The sequence below is a fragment of the Trachypithecus francoisi genome, unplaced genomic scaffold (assembly GCF_009764315.1).
Source record: "Trachypithecus francoisi isolate TF-2019V2 unplaced genomic scaffold, Tfra_2.0 Lachesis_group16, whole genome shotgun sequence".
NCBI classification, from domain to species: Eukaryota; Metazoa; Chordata; class Mammalia; order Primates; family Cercopithecidae; genus Trachypithecus; species Trachypithecus francoisi.
Genome location: NW_022681461.1, coordinates 80,786,260 through 80,810,813, shown reverse-complemented (window position 1 = coordinate 80,810,813; position 24,554 = coordinate 80,786,260). Strand labels below are relative to the sequence as shown.

Below are 24,554 nucleotides of genomic sequence, written 5' to 3'. Positions count from 1 at the left end.
ATGACAAGTAAGGAAATCTAGTTTGTTTAGATTTCAAACAAGGGAATCTAGTGCTTTTTACTTTAAAGCTAAGTATTTCATCTTATTTTTGAATAATGTCCCTATATATTATTTCTTCTTATGTTTGTCTTCTATTTTTGTTTTTCATTACCACTAGGAACAGATTTTGACTATCAGCTAGACAATGTAGTTACTCAGCATGTGCTAATTTTATACCTTTAAATTTAGAGCATCAGGTTGTTTTATTTTATTTTATTTTATTTATTTATTTATTTTTAACTGACATCGACTGAATTTTGGTGTAAAGGACTGCTGTTATTTTACTCCAGTTCTTTGAAGGATACTTATAAAAGTACTCTTTCCAATTGGCCAACTGTTAATAAACAGTGTGTAAAAATGTTTGAAAGGGTAAGTTCAGAGCAGATATTACCCAGCATTTCCTCCTAAATAAAAATGAAGGATTTTCATTTTGAAAGTTATAGTCATTCTCTTTTAAAATCATCTGTTCTCATCCTAAATTTGAAAACAACAACAACAACAACACTGAACATATTGGGCATCCTGTTCCTATATAATTTTGTGTTATCGATTTATGGGTGCCCTCTTGGATGATGATGATGATCTGAAGAGACTTGCAGAGTACTTACTCCTACTCTTTCAGCTAACCAATGGAGAAAGTAAGAGAGAGAGATGGAGTTACAGGCAGGGTGCAAGATTAGAAGAATTGGGGTTTTTATAGTTACCTGGCAGGAAAAAGAAAACAGGAAAGCAGGGCTGAGAAAAATAGTGGGTACTGAAAACAAGAAAAAGACATCAGTATCCTTAAGTGAATATATTTTATGTTCAAGGTTAGAGGCAAATGAATTAAATAGACACTAAATCACAGATGATGGGGTAATAAATAAAGAGGATGGAGTTATAGATAATCATGAAACAGAGAGGATTTTAGTGTTGAAAGATAGACAACCAGGCTTTAGTTTAAAAATCTGGTTAGAAGAGTCCTTAGGCAGAGACACTAACTTGCAGAGATAGCATCTAGACAACATCAGAAAAGAAGTTTCATCATGCAAAGTTGTTAGTTTAAAGGTTTCTGTCACAAATCAGCTTCTATTGACTTAGAAATTTGCAGTTAATCCTTTTTGAGTCTCATAATATTTTTAACTAAATCTACTTCACTTAAAGGTATTCTATAATTTAATATCTTTTTGCATCATTTGTGAAGCACTTTTTGGTTAAAAAAACAATGACTTGAATTCCTATAATTCAAGCATTTCTTACAATGCTCTGGCTTCCTGTGCTTTCTGATACAATATCAAACCTTTGGCATTAGCTTTCATTAATACCATTTTGGAGGTTTACACAAATACACAGGGATGCAAGAGGCAATTTTTAAAAACAAATATTCATGTCATATTGTTATGTCATCATTTTTGGATATATTTACTAAAGCAAGACTAAGGCAAAGCTAGATCTTTAAAATTATATTATTTTAATGTTCCACCAAGTATGACAGCATGGGAGATGTCACTTATTCTTACCACCAATGGTGCTCGTTTACTAACATTTAAAGGAAACTGATACATAGGGTGCTTATATTCTTACTGGAAAAGAAACATTGTTTTTCAAGGAAGGAAACAAGGATAGTGTTTTGCTTCAGGTCATACGAAGTTGCTTTGCTGAGATTAGAAACCTTGTAGTGCCCAACCATGTAATTTTATCCACTCATTGGACCAAAATACAGTGCCAACCAAGAATGAGAACACATTTGTATCATTCCAGTCAAAAACGTAGTTGTAGCTGTAACTTAAAGTTCTATGAACATATTTTCATGGATACCATTTTTTAAAAAGTTACAAGAACAATTCTGGAAATGTGGGATTCATGTTAGCAATGGCTAAATTTTAACATAAGGCACGTATAAGTGTGTATGTATGCATGGACATACATATGGCTGTCTTAGAATTCGAGTAAATCACAACCAAAGGCATATTCATAGTTCTGTGTTTAAAATCTCTCATTGATTAGTGTATACTATCCTCTCGGAAGTTGAGGATAGTGTATACTATCCTCTCGGAAGTAGAACCATGTTGTAACAAACCGGATTAATGTCACAGTTTACACATAGCTGTAGTCTTTCACAAGTAAAAGCTTCAGTCCATATAAGCCTAATATAAATGACTAAGTAATTGGTTATTTTATGTCTTTTTAGACACAGATAACCTTAGATTAATAGTGACTGATGAAAAGAAAATAGCCCAGAATTACGTGATCCTAACAAGTCCACTATGTCTCACTTTTTAATTATTTTCTGTTCTCATGATTATGTGTAATCTTTTATGCAGAGATACCACATTAGATATACTTTTTCCCCTTCTATTACTACATTATAAGCATTTCCATGTATTACTACTCATGGTTACTGTTTTAAATAGCTGACTATTATGCTGTTTGTTGATGTCTTAGGATGACTTTGTTTATATGAGAGGTATTAAGCTTATGCTGTAAACACCTTTATTAATCTGAGATTTTGTATGCTGTTTTGTTAGAGGAAACATTCTATTAATGGTGGCACATTTCAAGTAAAAGCATGTGCTTTTTATTTTCAAATCGCTTATGGCAAAAATTCATTTTCAGTTCAATAAAGTATGTGTTTGTAAGCTTTGTCATCTGCCCCTTGACTGGTAGATGTGCAGGCTAAGGAGTTTTAAGTGTTTGGTTTTGCTTTTGGTAGTTCTGTGTGTGTATGTGTGTGTGTGCGTTTCTTTTCAGAAGGGGAGGGTAATGTCTTCTGTTGGAACATGCACTCCACCCTCTTTGATAAGGCTTGTGGTAAGATTTGCATCACTACCCATGACAGTCATCCTCATAGCATTAAGCACACAGCTCTTAGCTCCCATAATGATGCTTGGAGGGTGGAGTGTATTGCAGCCATATTCACCTTTCATTTGTGTGTTTGATGTGGCATTTATATTAAGTAGGAGTAATTTTTTTTCTGATTTTTTTTTCTTGTGTCACCAGTGCACCTATTCCATTCTTCCATCGCTGTGCTCCTGTGAACATTTCCTGCTATGCCAAGTTTGCAGAGGCCCTGATCACCTTTGTCAGTGACAATAGTGTCTTACACAGGCTGATTAGTGGAGTAATGACCAGCAAAGAAATTATATTGGGACTTTGCTTGTTATCACTAGGTAATTGTTTTTCTCATTATTAGCTATTGCATAGTATTGCAGTAGAAGACTGTTTTGTCTTTTAGCCAAAATATGAATACAACTGGGGATACTTGTAAAATGTTTAACTTCCCATAGCCAAAATCATTGTTTCAGATTATATATAGTTAAGAATATGTACATATAAGTATGTATATATATCTGAAACTCATTCCCTTCTTTTTTTCTTTCATTGGAGAAAACTAGTGTTTTCCCAAACATTGGTTACTTAGTCCACAGCTACTTTAATATGATAGCAGGAGGCTTCTTTTAATGAATCAACAACCCTCTGTTTTTAGTTATGATTCCTAAAAGGTATATTTACTTATACAGGAGGTGACATATTCTCTTATATATTCCCATCTAAGAATATAGATTTCTGATAGATTAATTTTGAAGTATGTAATTTCCTTTTCATTGCTGCAGTGCATAGTATCGCTGTATTGCTGGAAAAATTAGGAAATCTCCACCTATTAGCCACTGAGTTTTCTAGTCCATAAATAGATAATAAATCAAATAAAAATTGTATTTTCAAGATTAAAACTCCCTGTATTATTCTAGAACTATATGTACCTTATCAGAATGTATAGGCCTTCTTAGTTGGGAGAAGTAAACTATGGTAGGAACCAACAGCTATTTCATTATATAAGTAAACTTAGTATTTATGCCTGTTAACAGTTATAGCCATTGAGAAGATACAAGCTGTATTTCCGTCTTTCCTGTCATTAGAGAGTATTTTCTTTTTGCTTAGGTAGTACTTGACTCAATTGAAATAATGCTGTCCATATGAAAATCTATTTCTGTGATATTTGAAAGGCTCCCATCTGTTTTTGGTTCCTGTACATTTATTGCAAAAGTGAGTACCTTAATAATGTTACCTAGACACGAATCCCAACCATTTATTTGGCTTTGCAAGTGGCCCAAAGTAACTTGACTCTTAGTCTAGCTTTATATCAAAATTATTTGGTTTTTGAAATAGTTGAATACTTTAACCACAAAACTAAAAATCCAATTAAAAATAGTGCCAATAATGTTAAGCCATCAGAATTCTATTTTTTATTAGAATGATTCTCTTTTGAGGCTTAAGTATGGAATATAAACTTAAAAAATCTTTGTTCATTTTTTGTGGAATGGGCCTTTAGATAATTAAGAAATTTATAAATTATTATTTCAGAAATGTAATTCCCATGCAAGGGTTAAATCTTTCCTTTCTTCTTTAAGATTTTTACTCAGGATTATAGCACATGGGATTTAGCTTGGGGCAGGTAGAATAATTGGCTGTATAACTCAAACAGCTTTGCTCCTTTTTGAGGAAGGTCTCCTCACCTGGGACCCCCCACCTCAGTTGAGAAATTAGACAGAGGAAGTTTGGCGATAGTAGGCTTCAGGATGTTACTCCACAGGGTCAGACCATCCTTTGGAGTTCTAGAGGGGAAGCAGCCAGAAAAGGATAAGATGCCATTTAGCTTCTGGACTGTCAGAGAAGTTAAGTTGGTCCTGAAATACATAGATTACTCAATAAAGGGTAGCGCCTAATTTAACTGATCTCTGTCTATGTGTGGTAATTTTTCTTGTCACCAACATGACATGGCATTCTCTACACTTTGTGTGCTGGCATGTATGTGTGCATGTCTGATGTCTTCCCCGTGGTGAATCCACAATAGTCCTGTGCTGTTTTTGAGTCACCATGTGCATTTGCATGTATTTTTTTCTGTAGTTTCTAAACCCGCAGTTAGGTGACTTTGGTTTCGAGTGATGCTATTTAAGTGGTACAAGTAGCAAAGTCAAATACAACAGCAGCCAGTTTCCTTCCTTACCTAATGTGGTCAATAGCAACAGATTATTTCCCTGGGGAAAAAAGCAACCATCAAAAGGGTTTTCTTTGTATTTACCTGTGTTTTCAAATAATATTCTATATGTTCTCTATTTATCTTCCCTGCAGTTCTATCCATGATTTTGATGGTGATAATCAGGTATATATCAAGAGTACTTGTGTGGATCTTAACAATTCTGGTCATACTCGGTTCACTTGGTAAGCTATTTATTTCTTTGTTTTCATGGTACTTAACTACTTTGGTAGAAAATAGAAATATAAAGAAGAAAATAAATTTTATTTTCACATGCTATATCTTCAAGGAAGACTGTTAATTTTTGCCTTAAAATTTCTCATAATTCTATTTGCTCCTCCCTTCATTTCATCACTGTTGGCATCTGAAGTCCAGACCTTTTTTCTATGCATATGTATATGAACATATATAGTTAAATTTTACCAGCTGAATATGAAACCTTTTAGTAATGGAATTTGTTCTCATTACATTTATAATCTTCACTGGTATGTTTGGTCTTACTGTTCTCATCTGTTCTGTCTTTCCTGAAATTCTTTAGACTACTGTGATTATTAAAGTCAGAAATAAGATGATATATGTTGAGTTCTCCCCTACCTCCCTTAAATTTAGCATAAACTTTGCTTCCTTTCATTCCCTACTCTCTTCTGCTCCCTCCCACTTTTTGCCCTCGTTAAATAGTCTGAGCTTTTGTACTAGGGTTATAATTAAAGTTAAAATATTATTTTCACCTGCTGTATCTTTTTAAAAATCTTGTTTATCTTTGCCTTAAAAAGTTTTATGATTATATTTACATTTACGTTTTCCTGGACTAGTTTTATTAGGCACTACTTGTCCTTCTTCTATAAAGTAGTGCAGAACTGCTAGTAAGGAAAACTAAATCAGTTATTTGGAAATAAATTTGAAGAGGTTTTCCTGAATGTAAAGGAAAATTACCAGAAAAGTAAAATGGTAAGTTAGAAGATGATAGCAGAAGAATAAACCGTGACCTTAGGAGAAAAGAAAACAGTGGAACAGGAACAACAATCAAATACAGAAATAAAAAATTTCAGAATTAAAAAGATTCCCCCAAAAGATCATAGGCAAATTTAATTTTGATTCAGAATTAGACAGAACTTTAAAGCTCTAGATATTAATAGTGTTGTGATGATTAAATTAGATCACATCTATAAAGGATGTAGCACAGTTCCTAACACAAATTAAAAGTTTAATAATAAATACTGTCTACCATGGCTGTTGTGAACAACTTCCTCCTTGGCATCATTATTTCAATTTCATTCTATTTTTTTAACTTCAGCTTTTCTCCTATAATTCATTTCTGTTTCTAGGAAACATATTTTCTTCTTCCATTTTCTGAATATATTAAACATTTTTCCAAACAATTTTCTTGTACCTGCAAGACTTCAAAATGGAAACATTCCCCTTGCTCTAAAATGTTTTTCACCAATTTCTGGTAGTTTTGATTTGTTTCCTCCTCTTCAACAGATGGAAAATTTGTACTTGGTGTTTGCCAACAAATAGGTAATGGAATTTGTCTTTGACCTCATTCACTCTTGAGTGCAGATGTTGATGTACCTCGACTTTACTTCAGTTTTTTATCTCCCAGACATTTATCATATCAGCCACACACACACACATCTCTCTACTCTGAATTATCCAATTTTTTACTGTGACCTACAAGGCCTTACAGTATGGTCTGGTCCCCAGCTACCTCTCTGCCCACATCTCTACCACTTTCCGCATTGTTCATTGCAGTAGCCACAATGGTCTTCTTTCTCTCATACTAAGGATGGTTCTACCTCAGCCTCCTTGAACTTTGCCTGGAACACTCTTTCCTTAGATAGTATCATAGATTGCTCTCTGTCTTTGATTCCGTTGCTCAGTTATCATCTTACTAATACCAGTGAGGCCTTGCTTACCCATCATATATAAAATTGCAAAGCTTTCCCTACCCAAACACTCTATATCCTTCTTACCAGGAGATCATTTTTTCTTTAGACTTAATATATTGTATTTTTCCTTGTTTTCTTATTTCCGCCCCCCCGTCGCCCCCACTATTACATAAGTTCCATGAGCAGCAAGAGTGAGAACTCGGCTTTGTTTACTGCTCTATCTCTAGCTAGAAGAATAGGTGCTGTAGCATTCAAAATGTTTGCTGAATGGGTTGAAGGTAGGTATGTAAGCCAGCTCTCATATGTGGAGGTAGGTTTGTCTCCGTCTTCAGTCTGGTTCTTTGAATCTCTCAACCGATGTTGGAGATTAAAAAATGCTCATCCCTAGCACCCACCAGTATCAGAGGTTTCCTCTTTGTTCCTCCCTTTGGTGGGAACTGTTCTTTTGATTTGCATGTATTCATTGTACAAATATTTAATCAACTGCATTACTGTGTCAGTGCAAGACACAGAGGTATCTGTGATGAGTACAACAGAGAAGATCCTTGCCCTCTTCAAGCTTCATTGATGTTTTCTGTGATGCTTATTTCCTTCCTTCAGCCTCCTCAGCTTAAATGCTGAGGCTCTTTCTTTGTGATCAGTTCCTCTCAGGGGTGTATGTTTCTACTGGCTCGCTCTTAGCTTCATAGTCAATAATAAATAAATTTGAAGGAAGCTTATTTGATACACTGAAGGATTTATAAGTGCTTAATGTGGAGGGTGATAATAGAGTAATGGACACTTTCTTTATGCTGGCAAAAAGTTATCGCTACGTACTTCCCAGCCAAATGGATTGTCACTGCATTAGTCCCATGATGATCTGTAGGAAGGGTCAAGAAAATTGAGAATTTATGTTACACATTTTCTTATGCTAATTACTGCATTAAAAATTGGGTCTTTTGTCTCCAGGAGGCACAGGTGTACTATGGTGGCTGTATGCAAAGCAAAGAAGGTCTCCCAAAGAAACTATTACTCCCGAGCAGCTTCAGATAGCTGAAGACAATCTTCGGGCCCTCCTCATTTATGCCATTTCAGCTACAGTGTTCACAGTGAGTTTAGGCTTTGGTGTGTCTTTTGGTTTTGTGTTTTATTTGCAGGAGATCATTAATGGAGCAGAAACTCAAATCTAGCTTTTGCATTCCTGACCCTGATCTCCAGTAGATAATATCTCTGTCCCATAGTGTATGAAACATTAAAAGTCTCCTAAAGGCTTCCCTCATGGATGAGTGCTATTTGATGAAACGTTTTTTCTACCCTGACTGCTTTTTGAGAGAGGATTTTCACCTAGAATATTTACATTACCATTTGCTTACAAGAACATATTTCTTACTGTTATAAGATAATTACTTTTAAAGAATGATTCCCTTTACTGCAGAAAAGTATGTTAAAAAATATATCATTTCATTTACTTGTTCACTAATTATCTTCCCATTTGTCTTTCAAACTTTTCATTTAACAATATGGCGTTATTTCAGAAATATAGGTCTGGTCGGGTACAGTGTGGCTTATGCCTATAATGCTAGCACTTTGGGAGACTGAAGTGGGAGGATCACTTGAGCCCACGAGTTGTAGACCAACCTGGGCAAGACAGTGAGACCCTGTCTCCATAAAAAATTAAAATCAGCTGAGCATGGTGGTGTGCACCTGTGGTCCCAGCTACTTGGGGGGCAGAGGTGGTAGGATCACTTGAGCCATGATTGTGTCACTGCATTACAGCCTGGGCAACAGAGTGAGACCTTGTCTCTAAAATATGTATGTGTATTTGTGTGTGCATATGTGTGTGTATGTGTGTGTGTGTGAGATTTGCTGCTTAGGTATTAAGCAATAAAATTACCAATTAACATGTGGTTAAATAATTTATATGTATATCTTTGGTTCATCATTATCTTCTCTCTGAAAAAAGAAAAAAAAAATCAGTCTACTTCTAAGAGCAACTGAAGCTTTTTATTGAGCATCAGAAACAAAAAATAAAGCCACCATAAAACCATTGATGCCAAAAGATATTTGTTAGTTATTGTTATACAGATATTACAACAAAATATGAATGAAATCTCATTTTAGGTACAGTTTGCTGTGCCAGCTGCTGGAGATGGGATGTGGGGGTGGGAGGAAGCAAAGGGTGAATCTGACACAGATCCCACTTTTAAGGAGCTATTGGTCTAATAGGGAAGATCGAAATAAAAACCTCATTTTTATGGTGTATCTGTTTAAATAAAGAGTCTCCTCCTGACTGACAATATGTTTTGATGCATAATGAGTGGCAAAGGGAAAAGGAAAAAAATTCTAGGATGTATTAATAAGTTGATAAATCCTTTATGTTTTGCTTTAAAGGACACTTGGTAACCATAATATACAATTGACAATAAATATTGCAAGAGAGATACTTACTGCTAAAATATTATTGAAATTCAAAGAATGCTACCTCCAGGTTTGGGGGTGAAGGATTATGTTAAAAACTTCCACTATTTTCAGTTTCTGTTTTCACTACTTACAATAACTGAAACCATTCTCTCCATACAGGTGATCTTATTCCTGATAATGTTGGTTATGCGCAAACGTGTTGCTCTTACCATCGCCTTGTTCCACGTAGCTGGCAAGGTCTTCATTCACTTGCCACTGCTGGTCTTCCAACCCTTCTGGACTTTCTTTGCTCTTGTCTTGTTTTGGGTGTACTGGATCATGACACTTCTTTTTCTTGGCACTACCGGTAAGAAGATATGCTTCTTTCTCTTAGTGACAAACGTGATTTGCATTCCACTATTTTAGAACATCAGAGAGAGGTAATTCTTCAGACATTTGTTGGTGATGGTCCAATAGCCATCAGAACTTGTAGTGGTTATGGCTCTTCAACAACCTACTCCATATTCGTCTTTTTTTTTTTTTAGACGGAGTCTTGCTCTGTCACCCAGGCTGGAGTGCAGTGGTGCTCTCTTGGCTCGCTGCAACCTCCGCCTCCCAGGTTCAAGCGATTCTTCTGCCTCAGCCTCCTTAGTAGCTAGGACTACAGGCACGTGCCACCATGCCCGGCTAATTTTTGTATTTTTAGTAGAGACGGAGTTTTACGATACTGGCCAGGCTGGTCTCGAACTCCTGACTTCGTGATCCGCCTGCCTCAGCCTCCCAAAGTGTTGGGATTACAGGCGTGAGCCACTGCTCCTGGCCTTTTTTTTTTTTTTTTTTTTTGAGACAGAGTGTCTCTCTGTCGCCCAAGCTGGAGTGCAGTGGTGCGATCTCAGCTCACTGCAACCTCTGCCTCACAGGTTTAAAACAATTTTCCTGCCTTAGCCTCCCGAGCAGCTGGCACTACAGGTATGCACCACCACGCCTGGCTAATTTTTGTATCTTTAGTAGAGACAGGGTTTCTCCGTGTTGCCCAGGCTGCTCTTGAACTCCTGGTCTCATGTGATCTGTCCACCTCAGCCTCCCAAAGTGCTGGGATTACAAGCGTGAGGTAGCACGCCCAGCCCATATTCGTGATTTTTTAGAACATCCTAGCTATGTAAGTCTAGATCAGGGAAGGCCTGAAATTGCATTCTAATTCTGAAATGATCATGAATTTGAAGTAAGTTCTGGTACTGACTCAGATGTTTAGATTCATTCTAAGATGAGCCAATGAATGCAGTGTCACTCAGGAGTTACCTCAAATCCCAGGTATAGCCAAGGATATACTTACTTCCTTGAGATTTTCTAGTTTGAAAATGATCTGACCCTAACTAGAGCTCCAAGTGAGGATATAGTTCATAGTTAGACACTCAGACTTTCTTACAGCCATACCGAATATCAAAGGTTAAACTTAAATGGAACTAATTGTAAAGAGTATCATAAGGATAGTAAACTTGTATGTAACTATGTAACTTATCTGTCCATTCAGCACACACACTTAGCAATTGAATATAATAATAATTTCTGTACTTTGCTAAGAAATCTATAATGATTGGATAAATAATAGGTCTTGAAAAAAACTGAAGTGTTTGAAAATTCATGGTTAAACTAAAAATTGATAATATAAGAAGAATTTTATCAAATAGAACAACTTTTAAAAGCTTTATATGATGCCTCTGAGGACATCAAAATGCATAATAGTACAATTCTTAATTTCACAGCTTTTCAAGTGATAGTTGTTTTGTCCCTTTATGAAATAGCACACGGATCAGAAGGTTTGTGGCTTGGGGTAGAGGGCCCTATTGCCTTCTATTTAATTGCCGTATTTCTGGATTTGTACTTTATGTGCTTCTTCTTTCCTCCCTTGATATTTTCCTAGGCAGTCCTGTTCAGAATGAGCAAGGCTTTGTGGAGTTCAAAATTTCTGGGCCTCTGCAGTACATGTGGTGGTACCATGTGGTGGGCCTGATTTGGATCAGTGAATTTATTCTGGCGTGTCAGCAGATGACGGTGGCAGGAGCTGTGGTAACATACTATTTTACTAGGTGAGAATTTGTTGTTATTAGACAACTCAAGTTCATCTAAGGGACGGTGTCCACAGGCTGGAGGGGAAGGGAATCAGACTGGGGCTCGTAGGAGTTTCATTTCTTTAATAAAATAATTAGAAGTGAATATGATAGAGTGTTATATATAGTTGATAATTCTGGGAGGTGGTCAAATGAGAGATTGTTGTTTTATTCTTTATACTTTTCTGCAATTGTCTCAAAAAATTTATCATGATGTCACAAATTGTGTTTAGCAGAAGAATAAATCTTACAGTGGTGCCATACATACTTTTGCTTTGTATAAAAGTCCATCAAAGGACAAGTCTTTTTAGTTTGTTTAGACCAGAACAAGTGTGAGTTCCCTTTGCTAACTTTAGAGCCAAATATGAAAGCTTTAGGCCTCATAGTTTTTCTATTATAATTATATGCCAAGTCTAAATTGAACATCTTTTTAAATTCTGTTTTCTGATTATGTGGTTAACCCTATAAGTATTCACTAATAAAAGCTTTCGGAGCACAGTTTTATTTAACTTGAAGTATTAGAGCATCAGAACCCCATGAAACCCTAGAGCAATGACATTAATTTAAATAGCATGTGTGTAGCATTTGTAATAGTAGCATTTGTAATAGTGATATATCACTTGGCCATTTTGTCATAAGACAAAATAAGAATGATGAGCTGATTTTTTTTTCCCCCCCACTGCATTGAACTCTAAACCATACCTGTGTTTCCATCCTGATCTAGGCTTTGTTTTAATTGTCTTTTTGGTCATTTTTTAAATAGAGATAAAAGGAATTTGCCATTTACACCTATTTTGGCATCAGTAAATCGCCTTATTCGTTACCACCTTGGTACGGTGGCAAAAGGATCTTTTATTATCACATTAGTCAAAATTCCGCGAATGATCCTTATGTATATTCACAGTCAGCTCAAAGGAAAGGTAAGAGGAAAATGCATTTCTGTACTTTCTGTGGGCACATTCCAGACCTCAGTTCTGCATGTAGGAAAGCATCCAATAATGTTAAATACAAAGTTGTGTTTTCTTCAAAGTCTTTATGAGGCAAAATCTAGCCCTTCTCCCCTGTCTCCCACTCATGCGCTCCGTATGCTCTGGCAAAATTCATCCAATCACTAGTTACTAAAAGTTTCCTGTGCTGCTCTTCCTCTCTGTTGACTCACATATCTTCCTTATTAGAACTTCTTCCCTATCCTTGACTGTGGGAATAACATGCATTTCAACATAGTTTAGCTCAAATTGTACCCCTTTGTAGAAACCTTTCCCGATTCCTGCCATCTCCCAAACAATGCTGTCTCTTTGTTCTCCACTCTTATAACACTTAGTATCTATACTACATTCTGATTCTAACTTTTTTGTGTTTAGTATTTTTTTTCTCCTACTAGATTGTAAGTACCTTGCAGGTGTTATAAACTTCGTTGTATCTTATATGCAATAGAGACTAAATAAATATTGAATTTAACTTATTAAAAATAATTCAGTCATTATGTTTTAAGGAGGAAGTGGACAAGTATGGAGGCTTTGAAGCATAAATTGTGATTTTAAAATTTTTATTTATTTTTCTAATGTTTGAAGTCTTCTATATGACAGTTTGATTCTTTGGTTTTTTGATTATTTCAATTTTTCCCCCATCCAGGAAAATGCTTGTGCACGATGTGTGCTGAAATCTTGCATTTGTTGCCTTTGGTGTCTTGAAAAGTGCCTAAATTATTTAAATCAGGTAAAATATTTTAAAAATAAATCTAACATTTACTTTCAAAGATAGGTTCATTGTTTCTTCTCCCAAGCTAAAATAAACTTAATTGAAAGATGTTATATTTTTCTTGTGGTATTGTACATTGTACCTTGATAAAGTGTGTCTATTTCAATCATATTCTTATTTTTTAAATTAATGTATGTGCTTACCAAGGCTCATTATTATTTTAATTTTTTCCAACTATTATTTTAGGTTTAGGGGCTACATGTACAGGTTTGTTATGTAGATTATTATTTTTATTTTAATAAATAGATAAAACATCACTAGGGTTTGTTTTTCAGGGAAAACATTTATCTCTTATCCCTTAATTCACATTCCTTCATTTTTTAAGTTTTCCCTAAGAATCTGACTACTGTGGCTATTATTATCCTTTCATTTTTAAAAATGTTGTTTGAAAACTTCAGTGTAAAGCTATTGTGACACTTTATCCCTCTCTGCAACTAGCTGCTATCATTCAAACTAGTGTGCTCTCTATGCTGATACTTTTTTTTGTGGGGGGGTCCCCAACTGCTAAACACTATGATATTGGCCTGGGAAATATTATTAAAGGAAGTACTACTTATAAGGTTGAATGGAAGAATTGATATTTATAGGATAAAAGGGCTGAGGGGAATGGGTTAGTCCTCTATCTATCTAATATCTGAGGATCTAGGAGTCTCTGTGGGGCATTCCTTCCTTCTTTTCTTTATATTTTTAAGTTACTTTTCCATTCCCTAAAAATCAATTCTAATGTATTAATGCCCTCATCTAATAGGCCAGAGGTAAAACTGACTTTCTCACCGTTTACCGCTAAGTGATTAAAGAGTAGCATTGCACTTTCCATTCACTCCAGGCTAGTCACAGGTTGATAGTTCTGTGGTCATGGTATTGAGCATGCCTGGACTTTGCTTTACTGGGTTCTGTGGTTACTATGAGAAAGTAGGTATGATGTTTCATTAGCAAAATACATTCTTATAGGTCATAATATTCCCTGTGGATGTATAAGTGTTTGGAAGCTCATTCTTAAAATAATTAGTAATGGCCATAACAACTTGAAAAATTGGGTTCTTTGAAATTGGTTTGAGGCCAAGTCATCTTTATCAGAAAGTTGGTGGATACACTAAAGATGATCATAATTGCATATTTATACCCATCACTAAGTAGCTTATCCTTGGAGAGGTATGCTAAGCCCAGATCTCTAGTCTCAATCCCACTGCCGTCCCCCAGGCACCTTTTGCTTTTACAGTTTTCCAAGTGTGCCTGGGATGACTTCCAACACCTGAGTAGTTCCTACTGAATCTTAATAATTCTGCCTGAGCGTCACTCCAAGCAGCCATCCTTCACCACACCAGCCCCTCTGCTGAACTTCTTACACTAGGTCATACCTTAGTATTCAAATACTAACAACACTACATCGACGTTATCTATTAACTTTACCTTTACATTTCTAGCTCCTTTAAAGTAAAGATCTTCTTTTTCTTGGTCTCCTCAGAAGCTAGCACAGTGCCCAATATACAATAGGTGGTCTTTTAGTGTTTTCTGAATGAACTGTTAATTATATAAGTGAATATTTGGACCCAAAAAGACTAACAGGGTGATACAAAACTATAAAAATCTTGAAAAGGAGATGTGCAGTTATACTGAAGGAAGAAAACACATCATATGATATCAAGATAGTCGATTAAAAGGTTACAAAAATCAAAGGTTTTCAGCATATCCCAAGCTAAACATTAATCAATGATTCAGTACCAACAACCCTGAGATGTTGATCTTTTTTGTACACGTTTTGTCCATTTTGGATCAGCATTTTGTAGGCATGATGTTTGAAGTTTTAAGTGGGACATTAAAATAGTAGTAAATCAAACATGTGAGCAAAGGCTTAGAGAGAGTTATTCTGAACTCATACTTTGTAGTTCTGTTTGGGAATACAAAGTGCTACAATGTGGGGAATGATCACCTGCAGTGCTTCATGTCTCCTGGGCTCATAGGAAATGCCACGTTTGAAATGTGGTCAACATAACTCTGTAAGGCTAGCATTATTTTCTCATCTGTTTCATAGATGAGAAAATTGAGACTGGCATCTGTGGCAGATCACGAGACCTAAAGGTGGAAGAAGTTTTCAAATCAAAGTTTGCCTCACTCTTTCCAGTATATCACACTGCTGCCATTATATCACACTGATACACATATAAATATATATACATTTCTGAGTGGCATAAACAAACAAAAATATGGTTTATTATAGAAAATATGCAGACATCTCAAATTTTAATGATTCATTCTGTAAACTAAGACAATGATGTATTTTAAAAAAATCTATTGAGGTCAGGCACGGTGGCTCACGCCTGTAATCCCAACACTTTGGGAGGCTGAGGCAGGTGGATCATTTGAGGTCAGGAGTTCGAGACCATCCTGGCCAACATGGTAAAACCCCATCTCTAATGAAAATACAAAAATTAGCCAGATGTGGTGGCTCATGCCTGTAGTCCCAGCTACTCTGGAGGCTGAGGCAGGAGAATCACTTGAACCTGGGAGGCCGAGGTTGTAGTGAGTCGAGATTGAACCATTGTATTCCAACGTGGGCAACAGAGCAAGACTCTGTCAAGAAAAAAGAAAGAAAGAAAGCCTGTTGAAATTAAGATTTGCAACACACTTGTAATTTTTATGACTTTGAAAAAGTCTAAGAATTTAAAACGAAATTGGATAAGGCCTACAGTATGAGTTTGACTTTGTGCCCTGTCTTAATCTGTTCAGGCTTCTATAACAAAATACCATATGCTAGGTGGCTTCTAAACAACAGAAATTTATTTTTCATAGTTATGTAGTTTATGAGAACTGTCCCCATAGTTTTAGAGGCTGGGAAATCCAAGATCAAGGCACCAGCAAAATCAGTGGCTTGTGTGGGCCTGTTTCCTGGTTCAGAGATGGTGCTTTCTTACTGTGACTTCACATGGTAGAAGAGACAAAATAGCTCTTTGGGGTAATTTTTTTAACAAGGGTACTAATCCCATTCATGAGAGTAGAGCCCTCATGATCTAATCACCTCCCAAAGACCCTACCTACTAGTACCATTACCTTGCTGATTATGTTTCAACATACGAACTTTGAGAAGACACAAACATTCGGACCACAGCATTCCCCTTCTCCCCTTTGCCTCATATAAGAAAGGAATAATTGTCATTACCCTTTCATTTATTTAATTGATAAGGATCCACACAGAATTGCACATACCCTCTATTCCCTTAGCATTGCTGTCTAGCTTGCCCCTATTGAGTGAGTCATTATGTAAATATTTTAAACTTTAAGAGAATTGCTGGGTCCTTCACTAGAGAAAAGAAAGAAGATGTGAAAATGAAGAAGTTGTATTCTGGGACAGATGGCCACACAGGCCTGTTACATGCATGTGACCCTCTGCCCTAACATATTTTCTTTCACATGATCAGTACTTTTTAACTATATCCCGTCACACAGAAGTACAACCAGGGATTGCGTGGGCTAACAGGCATCCTTTAAAAAGATTTCTGGATGGTGGTCATCCTTCATCTTGCTCCTGGGGGTTGAATACCCTCAAGCTTGTGTCCTACCCAAGCAAATGTTGAGCGTGGGCTAAATGTTAATCAGTGATGTCTGTCTGTGGGCAGTTTAACTCCAGATAAGGAAGGCTGTCTGAGAAGAAGGTGGGTGGACTCTAAAAATCGTAACCAAGAAGTCTGAAGAAAGTTCAGAGAATAGTTATCAGGGATAGCCACAAAGGACTCCGAAATTCCTAAGAACCTTAAGCATGAATTCTTTTAGACTAGGAAGTATAGAAAAGGAGGGAATTTGCATTGGCCTGCTATGATTTGCAGCACATTTTTCTTCCTGAAGAAGTCATCTTGACCTTTGTGTATCCAGTTCATCTTCCTACCTTGGGAGGGAGTGAAAGAGCTTGTGAAAAATATCCACCTACTTTTTTTTAGTTGGGTTGAATACAAAGGAATTGCATAGATCCATAGAAATATTGCCAAAAAGGCTAAATTTCTGTGACTGTCTTCGACCCTCACAGAAATTTCTCAGAGGGGTGGAGAAAATAAATTATTGCTGCTTATTTGTCTACAAACAGATAGACTTCTGCCCTAAAAGCAGATGGAATGGCGCAGGGTGGGGTGATAAGAAAGAAGCAAAAGAGGAATAATAATAATTCTCAAATGAAATGAACCTTCTAAAAACTAATGAGGGAAACAAAAAGTTTTTATAGTTTAGTTTGGAAGTGCTGGGCATTCTCCTCATGTCAGCTGGTCTGATGATAACAGAGGAGAGAGACTGGAGACATGTGGGTCCTCTCTTGCTTCTGTCTCAAGGAAATTCATGGTGAACTGGAAAGGATAGAACACTATAGTTAAGAGTGAGTTGTTCCCACTGAGGGTAGGAGTGACCATAAGCTAGTACCTAGTTGATTTAAATGGGTTGTCCAATTTCCTTGATTCTAGACATTATGAAGCTATTTAGCATCAGGATACATCTCATAATCAATATGTATATTTGATATGGTAGGATATTTTCTCCTAAAAACTTGTTATGAATAACTGGCTCATTAGTCTCTTGATTATATCTTAGAATGTGGGAAATAAGGCATTTCTCTTCAAGGGAGTTATACTCCAGATCACTGAAGACCTTTGTCAATTAAATTGTTGAACTGAAGAATTACAGTGAGAGATGCTGAAAGATTGAAAGTTGTGGAGGAAGTTACTAAAACTTGAAATGAGTAAATGTGGTTTGTATTTCCAATAAGAGGGTGAGTTCCACATACAGTAGATGAGGGAGTAGATGAGATTGATATTAATCCTTGGCAGTACTGTAGAACAGGAGGTCAGCAAGCTTTCTCTGTGAGGGACCAGAGAGTAAATATTTTTGGCTTTATGGGCCATACAGGATCTTTCATGACTGCACAATTCCATCGCTGTAGCATGAAAGCAGCCATGGACAATATGTAAACAATGAGCACAGCTGTGTGCCAGTAAAACTTTATTTACAAAAGTAATTGGCAGGCCAGATATGGCCTGCAGGTGATAGGTTCACCCCCTCTGCTATAGAATAAATTGTTAACTGGGTATTTTTGTGAGTACTTAGGGAACTGGTGTGAACTGGGAACCAATCTGTGTTCTTTCAGAATAGAACTGGCTGGGGCAGTTCTTCTTCATCGTTTTTCAGCAAGGTTAATGTTACACAAGATCAAAAGTATAGTTTATTTTTACTTCTTTGAGTCACTTGGCAGAGTATTTCAAAAGAAGCTTTTGTAGAAGATGAAAAAAACACTTGGACCACTGCAGTTAGGTAGTTAACTCTGTGGTGCCTGCTGTCTTTTATCTGATAAGAAGCACTGACAGATGACAATGTAAGGGAGCAACAAGCAGGTAGATGCTAACGAACACTTAGTATGATTTCTTTAAGATGTTCTGTATTTTAGTTTTTGAGATAAAAAGACTTATAGTAATATATTCTGATAATAAACTTCCGCAATTTGTATGATAGAATTCTATATACCAAAATCATACTGTACTTCTGTTTTGTTTTTCTTTTTTTGGAGATGGAGTCTTACTCTGTCGCCCAGGCTGGAGTGCAGTGGTGCGATCTCAGCTTACTGCAACCTCCACCTCCCTGGTTCAAGCAATTCCCCTGCCTCAGCCTCCCAAGTAGTTGGGATTACAGGCGCACGCCACCACGCCTGGCTAACTTTTTTGTATTTTTAGTATAGACGGGGTTTCATCATGTTGGCCAGACTGGTCTCGAACTCCTGACCTCAGGTAATCCACCCGCCTCGACCTCCCAAAATGCTGGGATTACAAGCATGAGCCACCATGCCCGTCCTCATAATGTGTTTCTTTTTTTTTTTGAGACGGAGTCTTGCTCTGTCGCCGGGGCTGGAGTGCCGTGGCCGGATCTCAGCTCACTGCAAGCTCCGCCTCCCGGGTTCACACCATTCTCCTGCCTCAGCCTCCCGAGTAGCTGGGACTACAGACGCCCGCCACCTCGCCCGGCTAGTTTTTTGTATTTTTTAGTAGAGACGGGGTTTCACAGTGTTCGCCAGGATTGTCTCGATCTCCTGACCTCGTGATCCGCCCGTCTCGGCCTCCCAAAGTGCTGGGATTACAGGCTTGAGCCGTTTCTTAAAGAGCACCATAATTTATTTCCTACTGCCCCATTACTGAAAAAAGCTTAGGAACCACAGGTAGTGACCTGCTCAGTAAAATACTCTCTTTGGCTCTGAAATGTTCTGCATTTTTAATCAATGAATTTAATCATATAATGGCAAGTTAAATTTTTGATAATTCAAACCTCATCTTCATTACAGACTCCTAATAATTAACAGGCTTTTAATTAGAATATTCATAAATTGTAGACCATCTCTCCTGGGCTCAGTGGTTAAAGCTTTATAGACAACACAGTATAAAGCAAGCCCTTTATCCCCAACAGTTTCCCAGCAATCCCAACATTTGGGACCCAGTGACAATTTAAGTCAGCACTAAACCCAAAATTGCTCAGGACCAAAAGTTTTAGTCACAAAGTTCATATACTTTTCTTTCCTAAGACTCAAACATATTTGATGTTATAATACTTTTTCACACTTCCCAGAAAACATCAATGCTGTTCTAGAATGTAACATAAAAAAGAATGGGAAAAAAAATCAGTCTATGACTTACAGTAGGTCAAAGAGCACATGGGGCAGCTGAAGCAGGTATAATTGAATGAAAGCGTTATCAGCTAGAACTCAGTATTTTAAGGAACAGAAAGCTCAGCTCAATCTGACCTGAACAAGGGAGAGGGAAGGGAATGTGGAGCAGGGAAGAGCTGGGATTCTTAGCAATTTATTAGCTTCTATAACAGAAAAGTTCAGAAACCTGGCAAGTTCCCAATGTCCCAATTGTCACCAAGTTGAAGTACCTGGTTCTCCCTGCTCTGACTTCATGGTGTTGGCCTCACCCTCAGTTTTACACTGTGACCTTCAGCAGCTCTTCTCATTATGTTAGCCAAACAGCTACAGCCATTCATACCCTCACACCGTCAAGAGAACCTATGGAAGAGAAAGAAAGCCTCTTTTTCCCAGAAGCCCCAGGGAACATCACTTTTGCTTTCATTGGCTCTGATTGGTTTATTTACCAATTCTGAACCAATCATTGTGGCCAGTAGGTATAGTATGCTAATTGGCTTATGTCAGTCAAGACCCATCCCCAGAGCCTGAGGTAGTGACAGTCTCACTGGGACTGAAACGGGGAATGGGGTAAGGCTATTTTCTCAAAAAAGATTGAGGGTTCTGCTCCCAGGAGGAGGAGGGGTATAAAATGCCAGCCATCAAAGAGCTATGTACTACAAGAGCTGTGAGAAGTGAGAGCATAGAAGAAAGCCACCAAGGAGGAGATAGTAGATAGTCCACATAGAACACCACAGCAATCTGATGCCCACACCTACCTCTTGAGCTTTTAAAGCATCACCTAAATGATTACAGTGCACTGCTGATGTTCACAGTCATGACCCTGAGACATCTAGGAAAGATTAAATTATGTTTGATTTACTAAGACAGGGAAGAAGTTAATGGATGTTAGAAAGGTTTGTGTATGTTTTAATAAATAACAGTGTTTTTAAAGGACCAAAACTAAGCCAAATGGAAAGTTATTTTTACCATATGAGGCTTTAAATCTTATATTTTCTTGTACTCAGTCTCAATCTTACCTCATTAAAGGGTGCCATGTGTTTGACTGAAATATTTTTAAAAGCTATGTTTTAGCTATGCTCAGTTTATATCTTAACAAAGGAAGTTTCAGTTGTTGATGAAAATGTTGTTTTTGCTTTTGTCCAGAATGCATACACAGCCACAGCTATCAACAGCACCAACTTCTGCACCTCAGCAAAGGATGCCTTTGTCATTCTGGTGGAGAATGCTTTGCGAGTGGCTACCATCAACACAGTGGGAGATTTTATGTTATTCCTAGGCAAGGTAAGACCAAGTATTTTTTTCTGCAACATACAGTAAAATTTTGCATATATATATTTGCTCTTTTATTTTAAAAATATCCAGGCCACCAAAAAACTAAAAGTACTTAGAAAGCCCTTACTATGTGTCCAGCATTGTTATAAGTACTTGACATATATTGTGTTCATTTAATCCCCACAATAAATTTTTGAGGTAAGTTCCGTTATTATCCTCATTTTACAGAGAGGGAAACTGAGGCATGGAGAGGCTAAGTCATGTGCCTATGTTTCTCTTTCTGTGTTGTTTTTTGTTGTTGTTGTTGTTTGTTTGTTTGTTTGTTTTGAGACGGAGTTTCACTCTGTCGCCCAGGCTGGAGTACAATGGTGCTATCTCGGCTCACTGCAACCTCCGCCTCCTGTGTTCAAGCAATTCTCCTGCTTTAGCCTCCCGAGTAGCTGGGATTACAGGCATGGGCCACCACACCCGGCTAATTTTTGTATTATTGGTAGAGAGACGGTTTCCGCATGTTGGCCAGGCTGGTCTCGAACTCCTGACCTCAGGTGATACACCCGCCTCGGCCTCCCAAAGTGCTGGGATTACAGGCGTCAGCCACTGCGCCCGGCCCTCTTTTTGTGTTTTGAACTGTAAAGAATTAGGAAAAAGTCTTCCTCCTGGTTAATGGTACTGCAACTGGAGCCTGACTGCCTGGATTTCAGTTTTGACACTATCACTGGTAGTTGTGTGACCTGGGCAGGTTAGATAATCACTCTGTATCTCAGTTTGCTCATCTGTAAAATTGGAATATAATAGTGCCAGACTCCTAGGATCATGAGGTTAATGCATTGTTAATACATGTAGGGTATCTAGGAGAGTGCTTGACACATTTTAAATTCTCAGTGAAGGTTAGGTGTCATCATTATTACTATAGTATTATGTATAAGCCCCTTTAAAATAGAGCTGTTAGAGAATAAGACTTATACTTTCCTTAGAAATGTTGAACAAGAGGCAAGTTATTCTATACTATTAAAATACTACAAAATATTCAATAACATTATAATTAGATTTCATTGTATCTGAGTTTTAAACCACAAAATACACAGAAAATTTTTGAATTGAGAAAAGAGAGTTATACTACCACCACTATAACTAAATAACTTATCATTTCTATGTAATTCTTCCCATGTTTTTTCATCGGCTTGTATTTCTGTAGTATAAAAATCATAGCATACGTACCTGTTGGTCCTCCCCATTTATCTTTACATTACACCATATACATTTTCCATCTTGTTTTGATAATCTTCACAATTATTCATTATTACCAGGTAAATATCCACCAAATATTATTTGTAAACATTCTCTTACTATTGAACCCTTAGGTTGCTCTAGCCCACTGTATTTTTTAAATGTTTTTGTAAAGAAAATGTGTTTGGCATGGAGAAGTATAGCATTGTGTGTGATGAAGTGGGTCAGTTCTCTACAGGTGATTCAGAAAGTCTTCACCATCTTTTATTTTTGTTTGCATATTTATAATTTATCCCTACAGCTAAGAAAGGTTAGAAGCAACTTAGGATAAAAGTATATATATGTATACATACACACACTACACACACCGCTTTTTTTTTTTTTTTTTTTTCCAGAGTTTCACTCTTATTGCGCAGGCTGGAGTGCAGTGGCACAATCTTGGCTCACCACAACCTCCACGTCCTGGGTTCAAGTGATTCTCCTGCTTCAGCCTCCCGAGTAGCTGGGACTACAGGCATGCACCACCACACCCATCTAATTTTTGTATTTTTAGTAGAAATGGGGTTTCTCCATGTTGGTCAGGCTGGCCTCGAACTCTTGACCTCAGGTGATCTGCCCACCTCGGCCTCCCAAAGTGTTGGGATTACAGGCATGAGCCATTGCCCACAACGCTTTTTACAAAGGGAAATAAGCCATTTAGAGGAATAAGGGAGATACTAAGTGGTAATATTTAATGACGATGATTTTAGTTAACTCTGATTAAGACACTTTGGGTACCAGGCACTGAGTGAAGGGCTTTTGTTAAGTGTTACATTTGGTCCTCCCCTGTAAGGTGAGCTACTAGTATTACCTTTGGTTTCCTCTACTCTAAAATAAAGTTTAGAGAACAAATTAAATTGGCCAGATTTAGAGAACTAGAATGTGGCGTTCAAACTCAGGTCTGTCTGACTTCTAAGTTATTAATCACTGTGTGCTATGATTGCCTCAGCTGACGTTAAATTTGTCCTCGGGCCTTTTAAAAAATTTTTTTAAAAGCCTTTTGACTCAGTAATTCTGAGTCAATGATAAGCCACTTCTGGTAACACTAACTGCAAACAAATACGGCATTATTTATATAGTGACCAATGGTAAACAATCTGATGCCTTACAATAGAGAAATGGTTGGGAATAATAGTCAGTAGACTGTTACTCACCTACTAAGCCCTGTTTTTTATAAAGAGTTTACAATATGAAGAAATGCATATAATGTAATAAATGAAAAAGCTGAGTAAAACTACTAGGCTTTAGTAGTGTTTAACAATGTTTATAAGAAAAAGAATGGAAATGAATATCTCAAGATGTTAACAATGATTGCTTTTGGATATTGAAAATATAGATAGTTCCAAACCCCTACCCCACTTTATTGTAGTAAGATAATATTCTCTATATTGAGTATGCATTATTTTTTTAATGAAAAATAAAAAGATGGGTTGAGTGCGGTGGCTTATGCCTATAATCCGAGCACTTTGGGAGGCTGAGGTGGGCAGATCACCTGAGGTCAGGAGTTCGAGACCAGCCTGGCCAACGACGTGGTGAAACCCCATCTCTACTAAAAAAATACAAAAAAAAAAATTAGCCGGGCGTGGTGGCGAGCACCCGTAGTCCCAGCTACTTGGGAGGCTGAGGCGGAGAATCATTTGAACCCAGGAGGCAGAGGTTGCAGTGAGCCGAACCGTTACACTCCAGCCTGGGCGATAGAGCAAGACTCTGTCTAAAAAAGAGAGAGAGAGAAAAATATAAAGATGATAAAACAGTGTTCTAAAGTTGACTTTTTTTAGCAGCCTAGTGACCTGTCAAAACTTTATCTTTGTTTATCATATCATTTTATTCATACCTTTATAGAGTGCCTACTAGTAATGTGGAAAGGACTATTATAGGTCCTGGTTATATACTGATCAATACATAGAATTTAAAATCTAGTAGAGGGCCAGGCACGGTGGCTCACGCCTATAATCCCAACACTTTGGGAGGCTAAGGTGGGTGGATCACTTGAGGTCAGGAGTTCGAGACCAACCTGGCCAACATGGGGAAACCCTGTCTCCACTAAAAGTATAAAAATTAGCCAGGTGTAGTGGTACATGCCTGTAATCCCAGCTACTCAGAAGCTGAGGCACGAGAATTAGTTGAATCTGAGAGGCGGAGGTTACAGTGAGCTGAGATAGTGC

The 24,554-nt window shown here is 37.3% G+C and overlaps 1 protein-coding gene across 4 annotated transcripts in view; it reads left to right on the top strand.

Annotated features, from left to right (window-relative positions):
* The window catches only part of SLC44A1 (solute carrier family 44 member 1), a 199,241-nt gene that overhangs the window by 113,178 nt on the left and 61,509 nt on the right, over nucleotides 1–24,554 (top strand). For all 4 annotated transcript variants that reach the window (XM_033237917.1, XM_033237916.1, XM_033237918.1 and 1 more), the window contains 8 exons: nucleotides 3,019–3,188; nucleotides 5,149–5,238; nucleotides 7,891–8,030; nucleotides 9,502–9,688; nucleotides 11,243–11,408; nucleotides 12,193–12,349; nucleotides 13,062–13,145; nucleotides 20,995–21,132. In XM_033237917.1, coding sequence (XP_033093808.1) covers nucleotides 3,019–3,188; nucleotides 5,149–5,238; nucleotides 7,891–8,030; nucleotides 9,502–9,688; nucleotides 11,243–11,408; nucleotides 12,193–12,349; nucleotides 13,062–13,145; nucleotides 20,995–21,132 — 1,132 coding nt within the window. The remainder of the gene's footprint in view (nucleotides 1–3,018; nucleotides 3,189–5,148; nucleotides 5,239–7,890; nucleotides 8,031–9,501; nucleotides 9,689–11,242; nucleotides 11,409–12,192; nucleotides 12,350–13,061; nucleotides 13,146–20,994; nucleotides 21,133–24,554) is intronic.